Below are 16198 nucleotides of genomic sequence, written 5' to 3'. Positions count from 1 at the left end.
CTTTGCATTTGAATTGCATTCGCCAGGGCTCTGCCAATTTGCATGTTTTGTCTAACTCTATAAATTAGGATTCAGCTGAAATTCCTTGACATTGTGGCAATCGTGGGTTTGACCATTTGGTTTGTGTGCTTCACATTCCAGTGTATATGTTTGAGTCCCAAAACGGAGTAACAGTTAAGTTTTTTTAAACTAATCAGCTCTCTCTCATCTAAACTTATTTTGATGAGATATCCTCTGCGGGTTTGAAATAATGCAACATTATGATGCATTGAATCATCACAATGAAGGATACTTCCTAAGTACATTCTCGGCAATTGGAAAAATATTGCATAATTTAAATTCAAATGAACATTTGGTGTTTCCATGAAAAGAATTTGTACTTGTATGTCAGACCTTGTATGCCCAGGATACTCGATTGAGATGGCACAAAATTTGTAATTGTGTTTTTCACCGTTGAAAGGGCTGCAGTATGAAAAATGTACATACCCACTTTCACACTGTACTAAATCTAGTGATGACACTGATCTTGGTTGTTTATCACTAGGGGTGTCAATGAACTATGGTTTGATGTGGTCACTGGTATTTTGTGGATAAACTTGGGCTTATTTAGTGCATTAAGGCTAACAGATCGTTAGGAAAAGGTTGAGCTCGTCGGTTCATGTATGCATCTAATTTGTTAACTCAAATTGTTCCACTGCTACAACCAGCAGCAGCTCACCCTGGTTTTACAATGCCCAGGATACTCGATTGAGATGGCACAAAATTTGTAATTGTGTTTTTCACCGTTGAAAGGGCTGCAGTATGAAAAATGTACATACCCACTTTCACACTGTACTAAATCTAGTGATGACACTGATCTTGGTTGTTTATCACTAGGGGTGTCAATGAATTTCAGAGTTTTTTCTTAATTACATTTTTTAGTACTTTTTCCGACATTAGTTTTAGCATGATTCTTTATGCTGACAACAGACATTTTAATGAAAGGCATTAATGATTTGCCAAGATTTGTAACCGCTTCAGTTGGTCTGCATCTTATGTGCACTGCAACTTGGTGAGATGTTCATTGCTGAACTCAAGTTTGAATTGTTCGTTTTCTCCCAGATCTCCAAACTTGAGATTTTTTTACAGGATTAAAATTTCAGTGTGCATTTATATCCATTTTGTGGTCTGTAATTTGAATTTTTTTCACTTTCTAATTCTCTTCCCATCTTTCTCTGAAGATGTTTCTGCTTTGCTTGGATGTGGCTCCATTTGTTCCAGGAGCCCTCTGATCCACTGGTGGTGTGGCCTCAGTTTGTATGTGAGGCTAGATATTGAGTGCTATTCAGCCATTCCATCATAAGAACTAGGAGCAGGATTAGGCAATTCAGCCCCTCGAGCCTGCCCCGCCATTCAATATGATCATGGCTGATCTCATTTCGGCCTCGACTCCAATTTCCTGCCCTCTCCCCATAACCTTTCAACCCATTACTAATTAAAAATCTGTCTATCTCCTCCTTAAGTTTATTCAGCGTCCCGGCATCCACTGCACTCTGAGGTAGTAAATTCCATGGATTCACAACCCTTTGAGAGAAGTAATTCCTTCTCATCTCTGATTTAAATCTACCACCCCTTAGCATAAAACTATGGCCTCTTGTCCTAGACTACCCACAAGGGGAAACATCCGCTCCACATCTACTTTTGTTTATCCCCTTTAGCATCTTATATACCTCAATTAGATCTCCCCTCATCCTTCTAAACTCTAGCGAGTATAGGCCTAAACTGCTCAATCTCTCCTCATAAGACAAGTCCCGCATCTCTGGAATCAACCTAGTGAACCTCCTCTGAACTGCCTCCAATGCAACTACATCCTTCCTCAAGTAAGGGGATCAAAACTGTGCACAGTTCTCCAGGTGCGGCTTCACCAATGCCTTGTACAGTTGCAACAACACTTCCCTATTTTTATACTTTATTCCTTTAGCAATAAATGCCAAAATTCCATTTGCCTTCCTTATTACCTGCTGTACCTGCATACTAGCTTTCAGCGATTCATGCACGAGGACACCCAGACCCCTCTGCACTGAAGCATTCTGAAGTTTCTCTCCGTTTAAGTAATAAGTCGCCTTTTTATTCTTCCCAGCAAAATGGATAACCTCACACTTATCCATGTTAAACTCCATCTGCCAAATTTTGGCCCATTCACCTAACCTGTCCATATCCATTTGTAAATTTCTTATTTCTTCATTGCAACTTACTTTCCCACCTATTTTGGTGTCATCTGCAAATTTAGCCATAGTACCCTCTATCCCTGAATCCAAGTCATAATATAAATTGTAAATATTTGGGGCCCGAGGACTGAACCCTATGGCACCCCACTAGCTACAGCTTGCCGTCCAGAAAAAGACCCATTTATTCCGACTGTCTGCTTTCTGTTGGTTATCGTGGAGAACACTATGACCAAACCCAATCAATATAAGAGTCATTAATAAATCCAATGAGGAAACCAGGGAGCAGTTTACCCACAAAATGGTTAGAATGTGGAACTTGCAGCTTCGTGGAGTAGTTAAGGCGAATAGCATAGATGCATTTAAAGAGAAGCTGGATTAGAATACGCGGGAGAAAGGAGTAAAAGGAAAAGTTGATTGGATGAGATGAAGAAGGGGAGGTGGTTGGTGTGGATCATAAACACCAACCTGGGTGTGTTGGTCTGAAAGGCCTGTTTCTGTGCTGCAAATGCAATGCAATACTATGTAATCCTGACTTCCTTACAAACGTGCTTTCCAGTTGGCATTAGCGGTTAGCAATGGAGATGGGAATCCTGACTTCTTTCCCTCCTTGTTCCTTTACTCTGGAGCACTGAGGTCATTTACAGCACCTTCTGATTGAAATCAAAACCTGTAATCCTTGGTCCTGTGAACCAATACGTGACTTGTGGTGCCACTGCTAATTGAACCATGGGAGGGCATGTAAGTTATTTCTGAATTTGTATTTGAGTTTTCCAATAATGCAGAATATTTGGCTGTATGGATTTACCTTGTTTTGTGCAATCAACCATTTCAAAGGCAATTAGGATGAACAACAAATGTTGGCCTTGCTAGGGATGCTCGCATCCAATGAAAGAATTTAAAAAATCATTTTTTCATTGAAGTTACACACAACAAACAAGTAACTTTAAAGCTGCTGAGGACCCTCCGTACTCCAGGTTAATCTTTGTTCCTGAATCATTTTGTCTCCTCTAGGGAACATCAGGCTATGATGAATAAATTTACAGTGACCCCTCGGAGACGGTATCCAATTCACCAGCCCCAGTATTCAGTACCTGGAACTCTGCCGACTGTACGGTGGGATGGCTACCAGAAGAAAAATGTTTTGTCCTCCAGGAACTCACCCATGGTACATAGTCCAGTGACTGTAAAAATTGCACGTCCTGATGCAAGTATAATGCGTTCACCTCTGTAAGTATTCTTGGTAGCTATTTTCATATTCAAAAATTTCTCGGGACTTTCCCAGGTTAAGTAGAATGAACTGAATGAGTGCAAAATAAAAAGTGTATGTGAATCACAATATTGGATAGCAGCCAATTTGTCTTAGTGAGAAACCAAACATCATTGTCTGTTTTTTATATTTATCTTCAAAATCCTATTGAAGGTGAATATCCTGATAAAATAACATATAATATCTCAGTCAAATAGATGTGCAATGAGTTTTACAGCTCTTCTCTCTCATCAGAAGCTTGGAATTGAAATTTTGATGCAGGATTCACTTCAATGGAATCTTGGTGTTCACATGGCTAAACATGGTGACAGAAGTTACAAACTTAAATGGGAGAGAATGTTCACAAGATAGCTACATATTAGGCTGTTTTGCCCATCGTGACTATCCCTGAACATAAGAACTAAGAGCAAGAGTAGGCAATTCAGCCCCCCGAGCCTGCCCCGTCATTCAATACGATCACGGTTGATCTCATTTCGGCCTCAACTCCAATTTCCCACTCTCCCTATAACCTTTCAACCCTTTAGCATCTTATATACCTCAATTAGATCTTTCTAAACTCTAGTGAGTATAGGCCTAAACTGCTCAATCTCTCCTCATAAGACAAGCCCCGCATCTCTGGAATCAATCTTGTGAACCTCCTCTGAACCGCTGCCAATGCAACTACATCCTTGGGGACCAAAACTGTGTACAGTTCTCCAGGTGCGGCCTCACCAATGCCTCGTACAGTTGCAACAACAGTTCCCTATTTTTATACTTTATTCCTTTAGCAATAAATGCCAAAATTCCATTTGCCTTCCTTATTACCTGCTGTACCTGCATACTAGCTTTCAGTGATTCATGCACGAGGACACCCAGACCCCTCTGCACTGAAACATTCTGAAGTTTCTCTCCATTTAAGTAATAAGTTGCTTTTTTATTCTTCCTAGCAAAATGGATAACCTCACACTTATCCATGTTAAACTCCATCTGCCAAATTTTGGCTCATTCACCTAACCTGTCCATATCCATTTGTAAATTTCTTATTTCTTCATTGCAACTTACTTTCCCACCTATTTTGGTGTCATCTGCAAATTTAGCTATAGTACCTTCTATCCCTGAATCCAAGTCATAATATAAATTGTAAATATTTGGGGCCCAAGGACCGAACCCTGTGGCACCCCACTAGTTACAGCTTGCCATCCAGAAAAAGACCCATTTATCCCGATTCGCTGCTTCCTGTTGGTTAGCCAATCCTCTATCTAAGCTAATGTATTACCCCTAACTCCGTGTGATCTTATCTTGTGTATTAATCTTTTGTGTGGCACCTTATCAAAGGCCTTCTGGAAGTCCAGAGATACTACATCTACAGGATCCCCATTATCCACTTCAGGATCCCCATTATCCACTTTGCTTGTCACATCTTTAAAGAACTCTAGCAAATTAGTCAATCATGATTTAGTCTTAAAACCATGCTGACTCTGATGGATTGCATTTTGACTTTCCAAATGCCCCATTACTACTTAATAATGGATTCCAACAATTCCCTAACGACAGACATTAAACTAACTGGCTTCCTACTTTCTGTCCGCACCCCACCCTTTTGAATAAGGGCGTTATATTAGCATTTTTCCACTTTTTTTTCTCCTTTCACTGGAAATGTGATACCAGCGTCCTCACCTCTATTAATCCACCATGAAGTTTTTTCTGTGTGTTGAGCACTTGTTGCATGAAGAACTCCTTCCTAACAATTGTCCTAAATCACCTTGTATCATTTGACCCTGTGCCCTCTTGTCACTATATCTGTGGGGTGTGTTTCAGATTCCCCTTTTCTAATCTGTTTATTGTTTCTTATATGCCCAATCTACCAAATTTCCCAATGGCTTTCAACATCAACTGTAATTGTTTTGACACCATTCACAGAGAATTCATGTTATCCATTTCTTCTCTTGTATTCAGCCCTCGGCACTTTCCTGTATTAAATTTCATACTGCTATTGTTCTGACGTTTACATGTTTAGTCCACCTCGTTTTGTCACCCTGAGCTTCCCATGTTCCCATCAAAAACAAGATACTGTGATTACTGAAAATCTGAAGCTAAGCAGAAAATTACGGACATACTTGACAGATCAGGCAACACCTGTGGTGAGAAAAACAAAGTTAACTTTTCAGGCAGGTGACCTTTCATCAGAACTGTTCATTTGTGTTAGCGTGTTGATAGTAGATGGATCCTTGAAATTCAGGACAGGAGGAGCACGCATCAAGCATAATTTGGTTCATGAGTGCAGACACATGTACAAGCATTTTTGGACAAAAGTTTTGCAACTGGTGTTAACTTGAACAACCATCAAAAAGTCCAGATTTGTAGGGTAAAATAAATTTTTTTTGAGGTTAGCTGCTGTTTTCAAATTATGCAAAATAATGAACTTGTTCATAACTAAAGGTAGTAAATAATAGTTTAATGTTGCACCTTTTCTGTATCTTCTGTAAAGCATATTGACCTCCTTGTTTTGGTCCTGTGCACTATATGTAATAAATGCAATGCAGCATAACTCTGAGCAGCAATGAAATAACAAGTGTCAACTTCAGTTTACTGGTTCTGCATTCTTTAAAAACAGTGAGAACAATATAGCATTACCAGACCCATTTATGCTGACAATGTTTTTTTATGTATATTCATAATGTTTATGTTATGTGTGAAATACTGTGGAAACAGTTTCCTTTTTCTGGTATGAACTTGCTGATGTCTGGCCCTGCAGTGATTTGTCCAAGTGGACAGTGATGCCAAGTGAGTGTCATTCAGTAATTAAACCGTGGGGAATGCCATAACTGATCGTGGCTTCACACATGCACTTTGTAGCAGGAGTCAAGTGACAAAGAGTAGGAAGTCTGACTGATAGCCTCCACAGGCTTGAGAATGATGCTGAGGTAACAGTAACACCCCTCCTGTTGCGCTAACAGATCGGTTATATCAGCACAGACTTATTAAAATGATACTGGAAACCACCATGTATGGCTCATTGAATAAATTTCTATTAAATCTACTAATGGAATTGTTGTCACTAGGCTTTCTGGAAATACTAATAATTGTTATAAAAACAGTTGCACTTAGGATAGTAGCTTTTAATGTAAGGTGCAATTGTGCAATCAATTTATCACAAATTGTTGTGCCATGAGTGACAACTTTGTAACCATCAGTACGTCTCCCTTGCATTATGCAGTTGCTAATGTTCTGCAGCATAACAGAAGTTATTGTTCATTGCTTGACTAAGCTCCGCGATTATTAGGATTTTATTGTTGGATGACCAAATGTTGATTCCAGTTAATGTATAGGAGAATTTGGGACAATATAAACAAGCCATAATTTGGATCATGAGCGCAGACACATGTACACATAGTTGTGAGTAAGACTTTATTTTGCGAGGTTTCTTCTAGTTATAATTGGTATACATGTGGCTGCTTCGTGCTAAATGTTTGATGTCCATGATGATCAATCCCATTGTGTCAAAACATGGCAGTGTCTGACCTCTTCTGTCACTTTCTTTCGGAGTCATGGCTATGGTAACGAATGCAACAGTATCCCATGCCGCCTCCTGACCTAACAGTTTTATTACACCTTCTGTGCTGTTCCTCAAAGGCATCAGCTTGGAGTATGTTTTCACAGCTGCTGGTTCTTTTCTATAACTTTACTTAAGGGACCATTAGTTGAGTGTCAACCTAAATACTGAAGTGTTTACAGGCCAGTTGACTGACTGCCATCACAGCTGAGCCTGTCGCCGAGCAGGGCCACTAGTAACAATCAGGAATGGTGGTTTTTTTACCTGTTTCTTTTCCTCACATAATTCAAAGGTTAAAGGTCAGCTGTAGAGCTGAAATGCTGCTCTGGCTGAAATCAGTGGGTGGCACTTTTTACATGATAAAAGGTTTTTGTCTAGCCGCACAAGGGAATGTAGCAGCATCTGAACGCCGTTGCTTTTGTGGGTCTTGTGCAGAAGCAACATCAATGAATCACAATAGCACATAATGGGGAAGTGGCAAAATGCCAATACTTGTATATTGTTCTTCCCAAATCTGAGCTCAAACTGTGTGTCAAGTAGTGGTAGACTGGAAATCAAACCCAGGGCACTTGTTGGCTGTATGGCTCAGCTATTACCTAATCAGTTGAACTTTTGGGGGAACCTTCTCTAGTGTTGTTTGAATGTCTATGCTTATTAAAATGAAGGAATTTCTCCCTCATCCTAATTCTAATCTAATTCACTCTTACCTGTTAGTTTAGACAAGCTCATTGACCACGTGGCACCTTGTAACTGAAACCTACATCTATGTATATTTTCCAGCAATGGTTCTAGATAATAATCAAGAATAGCAGTATTGGCTGAGTAATCATGGGGCTTGGAGGCCTGTGTGGCTAGTGGATGCATTTGTGAGGCTGTGGGCTGAACTGAGTTCTGCGTCCTTGAATCCACTCACAGTAAAGAGGAGAAAATTGATGCAAGGATTATGCAGACAAAATTTGTACATAATAAATAAATCAGCCTCTATCTTTTTCTGCCTTCCCATACAGAAGATTTTCGCTTAATTAGGTTGCTTTTGGTTCAAAGAAACAAATATCAAGTTGCTACCATAAGATATTTTAATTAATATCTTATGCAAATACTGTTGTTTCTCTCTTTGTAGCAGCAAAGCAAAAAAGGTGAGACGAGCTAAGCAGGGGCTGCAGTGGCTTCTGATGCTACAATTGGTACAAATGAATTAATGCAGAGATAAGAATATAGAAACAGAAATAGTCCATTTAGCCCCTCGAATCTATTCCACCATTCAATGAGATCCTGGCTGATCTGTGACCCAACTCCATATACCCACCTTTGCCCCATAGCCCTTCACACCTTTGGTTAACAAAAGCCTATCTTGGATTTAAAATAAACAATAGTTGTCATTTGAGGAAGCAATTTCTAAACTTCCACCTTTTTGTGTAGTAATATATCCTAATTTCATTCCAGAAAGACCTGTTTCTAATTCTTAGTCTATGCCCCTAGCCGTGGACTCCCCAGACAGCAGAAATAGTTTCTCTCTACACTATCTTTTCCCCTTAATGTCTTGAAAACTTGGATTAAATTGTCCTAGATAGATTTGTAGGTGAATAAAGGTAAGAGGAAGGGGTTAGGGGTGAAGAGAGAGAGATGATGGAGGCTCAAATAAGCGAGGGGTGAAACTTTTTTTCTTCCACCCTGTTGAGCCCAGGAGAGGTAGATGAAGAATGATAGTCATGTGTTGGCCTTTATAGAAACTAAAAAAGGTGAAGTTTGGGACAAAGGAGGAGACTAAAATGCTTGGTGGTAGCTTTAGCAGCAGAGATGATGTTCAGGTTGCTCAAAGTGAGATACTTCGCCAAGTGGTTGTTAAAGAAAGGACTGATTAGGTGATTTCCTCTCTTTTCCCAACTTCACTATTATGTATCTATGTTAGCCTAAAGTTCTGATGAAGGGTACACAACTGCAATGACATAATCTTTCCTCTTGGTGCTGATCGACTTATATTTTCTATTTTTATTTCAGATTTCTGACAGTTTGTCCATTTAGATACCTTCTGATTTAATTCACCATTGAAATACGAAATAATTAAGTCATTCAGTACAGATTTCTGTGACATCAGTGAACATGTATTTAAACTGTGTTGACTCCCCAGGTTTGACTACATGATGTCCCCTACTCTATCTCCTCTGATTGACCCCTGCTCAAAAGCAACTGTGCTTAGTGCACTCAAGGAAAGTCGGAAGAGAACGGTTGAAGATGATACGGAAAGAACTTTGATCTCTGAACGAGAGAATAAGCGCAGGTATGTCTGTTGGTTAGTTTCATTTCTAATGGCTTATTGTGATGTGGTTGGGAAAAGGGGATTTAGGAGGGTGCTGGAGGGAATGCTTGAAGTATGAGTTGGGAAGTAATTATGTTGAGTGGTTGTTTTTTTTTACCTGCAATTATGTTAATGGAAATAACTGGAACGGTCGAGGTAAGGTGTATTTTACTTAAACTGTCATATTTATTGCTCAGCTTTTCTTTTGGAATGAGCTGTTATAAATAGAGCTCAGTGAAGTTCCAATTCCAAGAATGTGCAATTGTGTTTTAAGGTAGGTTTTCTTGATGTACGGGGAGAAAGCATGCAATGTTGGTCAAGTTCTTTTTTTACAGCTCTAGTGTGTCCCAGTGCTGTAAAGTGGACAAATACCCATTTGTGGTTGACGATCAATATTGCCTCAATTGCATTGTGCAAGTGGTAAAACAAAGTAATTTCATGAATTGACTTGTGAATTGGTGTAAAAATGAGCATTGCGCTAATCTACTGAGTTGACTTGTCTCAGCATGGGCAGCAATTTTGGGAGTTGCACTCGCCTCTGGGTGAGAAGAAAGGCCGCAATTACTTGTTGAATATTCAGTAATCTCCTCACCGCCCCCCCACCAAAATCCCCTGCTGGGAAGTGGGTGTTGTTTAAAGACAGAATTGGGTTATCATTACTTTCCTTTCCCCAAGAACTGATGAAAAATGACTGGCCACTGGGATAATTTCAAAAGCAGTTGACATATATCGAATCCAGCAACAGTTCGGTTTCAGCTTTGGATGGTGGGGGAATTGGGCTGGGGTAGGGTTGGATTTGGCAAATTGTGATATTAGAATTTCTGTATAAGTAGATTTAATCCTACTTGATCCAAACTGGAATGTCTTGTATATGCACAAAACTTGTTGAGTGTTATTTGGTGAGCACTGGAGATATGGTCTCATGTGAAATTGATAGGCAGGAAGAGGACCAGCTAGCTCTAAGTCTAAATTGTCCCTATTTTAAATTGGAGCACCCCCAACTCTCTAGAACATAGCTTATCATATCTTTCTAAACCTGGGGAATTCCTTTTTCCTAATATTCCTGAGCACTGCGCATCTCTGTGTCCAAGTGATACACTCCCCTCAATTTCACATAATGTTGCCAGAACCAGTAAAGACCATTTGATTTGTACAATTTGATTTTAAATAAAAAGCTAGTGAAGGTCCATGAGCTGCCTCTAAATATTTTTCTACAGTTTGGTACCTAATGAGTAGACTGGCAATATAGTTGAACAAAACCAAAATTTAAGTTTGTAAATCCAAATCCTCTTCTGCGAGGCTAATTCTGTTTTAAATAACCTTGCTTAAAAACTTGGTGTCATTGAGTTTCCTGTGAAGTCATATACAGTTGTCGTGTGAGAGAAAAATGAACTTCATGCCTTTGAAATATAATCACTGGCAGACTTCAAATTCCAATCAAGTCTTGTGATGTTACCCTAACTTGTTGCTTTTTATTTCCAGACGCCATGACAGCAGTGGAAGTGGTCACTCTGCATTTGAACCCCTGTTGGCCAATGGAGCTCCGGCTTCTTTGATTCCAAAGTAGGTTGAGTGGGGGAGGAAAGTCAGCAGTAATGCCATGAATGGGTGTATAATAAACTGGTCCTGATAACTGAACTTCCACTCATTACTGTTTTCTGGACAGAGTTTCAAAATGCTGTTCTAGATAGTATAGCTCTATAAGTAATAAAACTGTGTTCCATTAAAATGCAATCACTTCCATCTGGGAATATCTGGAATGATTGATATGCCTTTCCAGTAACTTTTTATGTAGTGAAGTTTTTATGACTTTTGTGACAGTCAGGGATGACTTTACACTCACCCTCCTATACCCTGTAGTCACATGGTTGTTCCGTCTAACATCGTCATATGAACGCTTTTCAGCCTCATTACAGAGCATAGATCAGGAGTGTGCAGCTCCTCTTTGCAAATCTTTCCTGTTAAGCTTCATGTTTTTATGTTTTCCTCGTGCTCCCTAAATTTATGCGTGTTTTAATGGCTGTGAGTGAATTTTCTTTCCTTAGTCGTCATTTTGCGCATTGTCAGACAGTTCTGACTTGCTGTTCTTAAAGTCCAAAAGTATTGTGCCACTGAGTACTAGGGCATGGGTTTATGTCTCTGGCTTCACATTCCCATATGGTGTTGACTTTGTTGGACTGTTGGAACCTCCCCTGGTACTTGCTTGTGGAAGATTAGAAAATTAAGGAACAGTTACCTGCAACTGTTCTTGTCCACTTAGAAACTGCAGTGGAATGGGGGGGAAAAAAACCCCTGCTTTTTCAGGTAATATAGCTGAACTGCTTTGACAGCTGGTTAGGTCATTGTCTCTTATCATTGTTGAACCATCTTGTACAGTTGTAGCTTCTTTCATCTCGGTATATGCGGGGGAGACGATGACATAGTGGCAATGTCGCTGGACTAATAATCAAGAGGCCCAGGCTAATCCTCTGGGGGCACAGGTTCAAATCCCACCACGGCAGCTGACTTGTTGTAAAAACCCATTTGGTTCATTAATGCCCTGGCCTACATGTGACTCCAGACCCACAGCGCTGTGGTTGACCCTTAACTGCCCTCTGCAATGGTTTAGCAAGCCACTCGGTTCAAGGGCCATTAGGGATGGGCAACAAATGCTGTCCTTGCCCATATTTCATGAGAGAATAAATAAAAATATATACTATCTATGGCTGGAGGTGACTTTATTGACATTAATTTATATCCTCCAGTTCATGTTCACTCTTCTCTCTCAACCTGTTCAGTCTCTCTTCTCTCGTAACCTCATAACACCAATAAGAAAATGGCATGGGTTACTTTAGAAAATCACTCCATCATTCAGTTAACATTTTACAGTGGAAATAATTAATTTCTCCTCGTTTGTACTGGCATCTTCTCAGGCATTTTCTATTTTTGGTTTAAACAAAACCAACTCTGTCAAAGTGTGTTGGTTGATTAAGTCACGTTTAAAATAAAACTAAGTATGGCGCATGACTGAAAAGTTTTAGATTTTTGCCTTTTCATGTCTGCAGAATATTCCATTCAATGTCATAGAATTGTCTCCTATATGGCTTGATATGTAAATAGTCCATGTGCAGGAGGTTTCCCGGTTCAAAACCTTGATTGTGAGCAATTCAGTATCAGTTGAGGCAACAGTCATGGCACTGTAATTTGCTCCTGTATCCCTAATTTGTCCAGCAACCCTGATGGAAGCTATCTGCATGGTTTTTCCTTTCCATTAGAAACAATAATTCGGTACAAAATTAATGGTCACATGGACAAATGTGGGTTAATTAAGGAAAGCCAGCATGGATTTCTTAAAGGAAAAATCATGTTTAACTAACTTGCTGGAGTTTTTTGAAAAGGTAATAGAAGATTGATGAGGGTAATGCTGTTGATGTGGTGTACATGGACTTCCAAAAGGCGTTTGATACAGTGCCGCACAACAGTCATGGCTCATGGAATAAAGGGACAGTAGCAACATGGATACGGAATTGGCTTAGCGACAGGAAACAGAGTAGTGGTTAAGGGATGTTTTTCGTGCTGGAGGTTTGTAGTGCAATTCCCCAGGGGTCATTGTTGGGACCCTTGCTTTTCCTGATATATATTAATAACCTAGACCTTGGTGTACAGGGTACAATTTCAAAGTTTGCTCATGATATGAAACTTGGAAGCATTGTGAACTGTGAGGAGGATAGTGTAGAACTTCAAAAACCAGTAGGTGGCAGATGAAGTTCAATGCAGAAAAATGTGAATTGAATCATTTTAGTAGAAAGAACATGGAGACACAATATAAAATAAAGGGCACAATTCTAAAGTGGGTGCAGGAGCAGAGGGACCTGGGTGTATGGGTGCATAAGTCATTGAAGGTGACAGGTTGAGAACATGGTTAATAATGCTTTATTAATAAAGGCATAGAATACAACAGCAAGGATAAGTCCCTAGTTCGGCCTCAGCTAGAGTATTGCATCCAATTCTGGACGCCACACTTTAGGGACGATGTGAAAGCATTAGAAAGGGTGCAGAAAAGATTCATGAGAATGGTTCTAGGGATGAGGAACTTCAGGCATGAAGATAGATTGAAGAAATTAGGACTATTTTCCTTGGAGAAGAAGAGAAGGCTTGAGAGGTGATATGATAGAGGCACTCAAAATTATGAGGGATCTGGACAGAGTAGATGGGAAGAAACTGTTCCCACTTGGGAAAGGATGGAGAATGAGAGGGCACAGATTTAAAGTAATTAGTAAAAGAAGCAAAAGTGATGGGAGGAAAAAACCTTTTCATGAAGTGAATTGTCAGGGCCTGGAATGCAATGTCTGATGGCCTGGTGTAGGCAGGCTCAGTTGAAGCATTCAAAAGCGAATTAGACTGTTATCTGAAAAGGAAGAATGTTCAGGGTTATGGGTAGAAAGCGGGGCACTGGGTGAGTTGTTCATTCGGAAAGCCGGTGCAGACACTATGGGCCAAATGGCCGCCTCCTGCTTGTAAGCAATTCTGTGATTAGGGGGTCGCTGGATAGTGATCCAGTAAGTTACAGTTGAGATCAGGATCCACTTAGATTGCTGGATTCCTGTAACCTTGTAGTTTATACAGGTTACACTGAGGAACTCCTGTTGAAGAAGTACCAGATCTCCACTGCTGCCTGTGGATCTGAGGCAGTACAATCAGGAGAGGCTGAGCAGAATATTGGAACGAGAACAAAACATTCGCACAGAAGAGAAAAGATGTAGTTTAGAACTTGATATGTATGATATTTAAAGTAAACTCAATGGATTATTTATAAAAAGGCAAAGCTAGTGGAGCAGAAGCCACATCATTCTCCCTGTTTTGATTTCACTTTTTTCCTGTTTTCTAGACCTGGAACCTTAAAAAGGAGCACCAATTCCCAATGTTCGGATGACCCCATCTCCAAAAGGTCGCGAACATCCTCCATCAGCTCACTGAACAGCACATGTGTGGGTGGGAAGCATACTTCCCCTCGCAATCCTATTTTCAGTTCTTATAGTTCCACCCGAGGCCATGTTCAGGTTAGTGTATAGTTGAGTATGTGACACTGAAATCCTGCCGTTTGCTATTCATGGGATGATGGGAATTTTCTGTGTCTGTACATATTGTATTTGAGAAATAGTTTTGGAACTCAGTCAGTAGGACTTAGGAGTAGGAGTAGCCATTTGGCCCTTTCAACCTGTTCCGCCTTTCAATAAGATCGTGAGTGATCTGGTTGTGGTCTCAACTCCACTTTCCTGTCTGCCCCATAACCCTTGACTCCTTTGTCTATCAAAAACCTAACTCTACCTTGAATAAATTCAGTGACCCAGCCTCCACTGCTTTCGGGGAAGAGAACTCCACAGACTAAGGACCCTCTGAGAGACAAAATTTCTCCTTATCTCCATTTTAAAAGGGAGATCTCGTATTCTTAAACTGTGTCCTCTAGTTCTAGTCTCACATTATTTATTTGTTGGCCTTCCCAGTGCAGTACTGAGGAAGTGCTGTACTGTTGGAGATTGTCTTTTGGATCAGACTAAACCGAGGTCTCTCTGGGTGGGTATATAAAGTTTCCACCACATCATTTGAAGAAGAGCGTTCTCTTTATATTAGCGTTTATTTTTCAAACATCAGTATCAAAAATTTGCTTGTGGAACTTTGTCGAAACTAATTGCCCATTGGCCTACAAACCCGCACTTTAAAGTAGTCCATTGACTGCAAAGCTCTTCCTCTCCCGGATGGACTTGCCTTCACCTCTTAGACCCGCTTCATAAAGTCTATTTTTTCCTCCTTTAGAATCTTAGAATAGTACAGAATGGAAGGAGACCATTCAGCCTATCAAATCTGTGTTGGCTCTTTTGAAGAGCAATCTGGTTATCCCCACTCCCTGCTCCTTCTCTGTATCCTTGCAGTTTTTTCTTCAATTTCCTTTTGAAGGCTAGCATTGAATCTGTTTTCACCACCCGATCAGGCAGTGCATTCTCAATCCTAACCACTCACAGAAGTTTTTCTTTGTGTTGCCTCTGGTTCTTTTGCCAATCACCTTAAATTGGTGCCCCCTAGTTATTAACCCTTCAGCCATTGGAAACAATATTGTAATGGATTTTATGCATGAGACTGGGATTATGCATCCTCATAACTTTTAACCTAGCACAAGTCAGATTTAATCACCCAATATAAAGTCAAAAATAATTCGAAACCCAATGATGAGAAATGGGAACATAATTATAGTAAAGGCACATTTTGTTAAGTGGTCAATATATCCCCTGCAGCACCGTCATTGGCAGGAGGGAACAATCGCAGTGTTCTAAATTTATATAAAGTATTTCTGTTATAACTCTGGCTTAGGAATGTGTATTGGAAAACTTGACCAGAAGTGTGAACAAATTTCAGATTTTTTTTTCTAGTGCAGATAATATGTTTAAATGGTTTGATGCTGGAATTGGCCATGTTTTCTTCAATGCACTAGCTTATTGCTATGTGCCTCTTCAAATAAAGATTTGACTGAATTTCTTTGTTAATCTGCAGGGTTTTAAGAATTATCTCTCTCTACGGAATGCATCCCCGCTCTCTAGCCCTGCATCTTCACGTTCTGAAACTCCTGAGAGACCAGGCAAAAAAATTAGGTAACTAACTGCAGTTCTGAAAATGTGCCTTGCTGAAATAAACATGATTGAAATATCCATGTGTACCTGTTGGAACTAGCATAAACACCCCCCAGTTGATGCTTCATTGTTGACGATACAGTTGCAAAGAATTTCATGATCAGTATTGTATTCCACCCAGCTGAGCTGTGTAACTGATGCAAATTCAAAAATGGTCTGTTGTTGAGTTGTGGGTATCATCAAGACTGCATTTATTGCCTATTCTTAGTTACCCTGAGAATGTAATAGTGGATC

General features: G+C 40.0%; 1 protein-coding gene across 6 annotated transcripts in view; it reads left to right on the top strand.

Moving 5' to 3' along the window:
• Window positions 1-16198, top strand: part of pom121 (POM121 transmembrane nucleoporin) — a 61478-nt gene that overhangs the window by 4552 nt on the left and 40728 nt on the right. For all 6 annotated transcript variants that reach the window (XR_013577526.1, XM_078548454.1, XM_078548456.1 and 3 more), the window contains exons 2-6: window positions 3219-3434; window positions 9135-9284; window positions 10785-10865; window positions 14170-14341; window positions 15828-15925. Coding sequence is in view for 5 of the 6 variants with exons in the window: in XM_078548454.1 (XP_078404580.1) it covers window positions 3219-3434; window positions 9135-9284; window positions 10785-10865; window positions 14170-14341; window positions 15828-15925 (717 nt within the window). In the remaining variant the exon portion in view is untranslated. The remainder of the gene's footprint in view (window positions 1-3218; window positions 3435-9134; window positions 9285-10784; window positions 10866-14169; window positions 14342-15827; window positions 15926-16198) is intronic.

Source organism: Cetorhinus maximus, chromosome 9 (assembly GCF_964194155.1).
Source record: "Cetorhinus maximus chromosome 9, sCetMax3.hap1.1, whole genome shotgun sequence".
In the NCBI taxonomy this organism is placed as follows: domain Eukaryota; kingdom Metazoa; phylum Chordata; class Chondrichthyes; order Lamniformes; family Cetorhinidae; genus Cetorhinus; species Cetorhinus maximus.
Note: the sequence above shows the minus strand (reverse complement) of the source record. Positions and strands in the feature narration are given on the sequence as shown.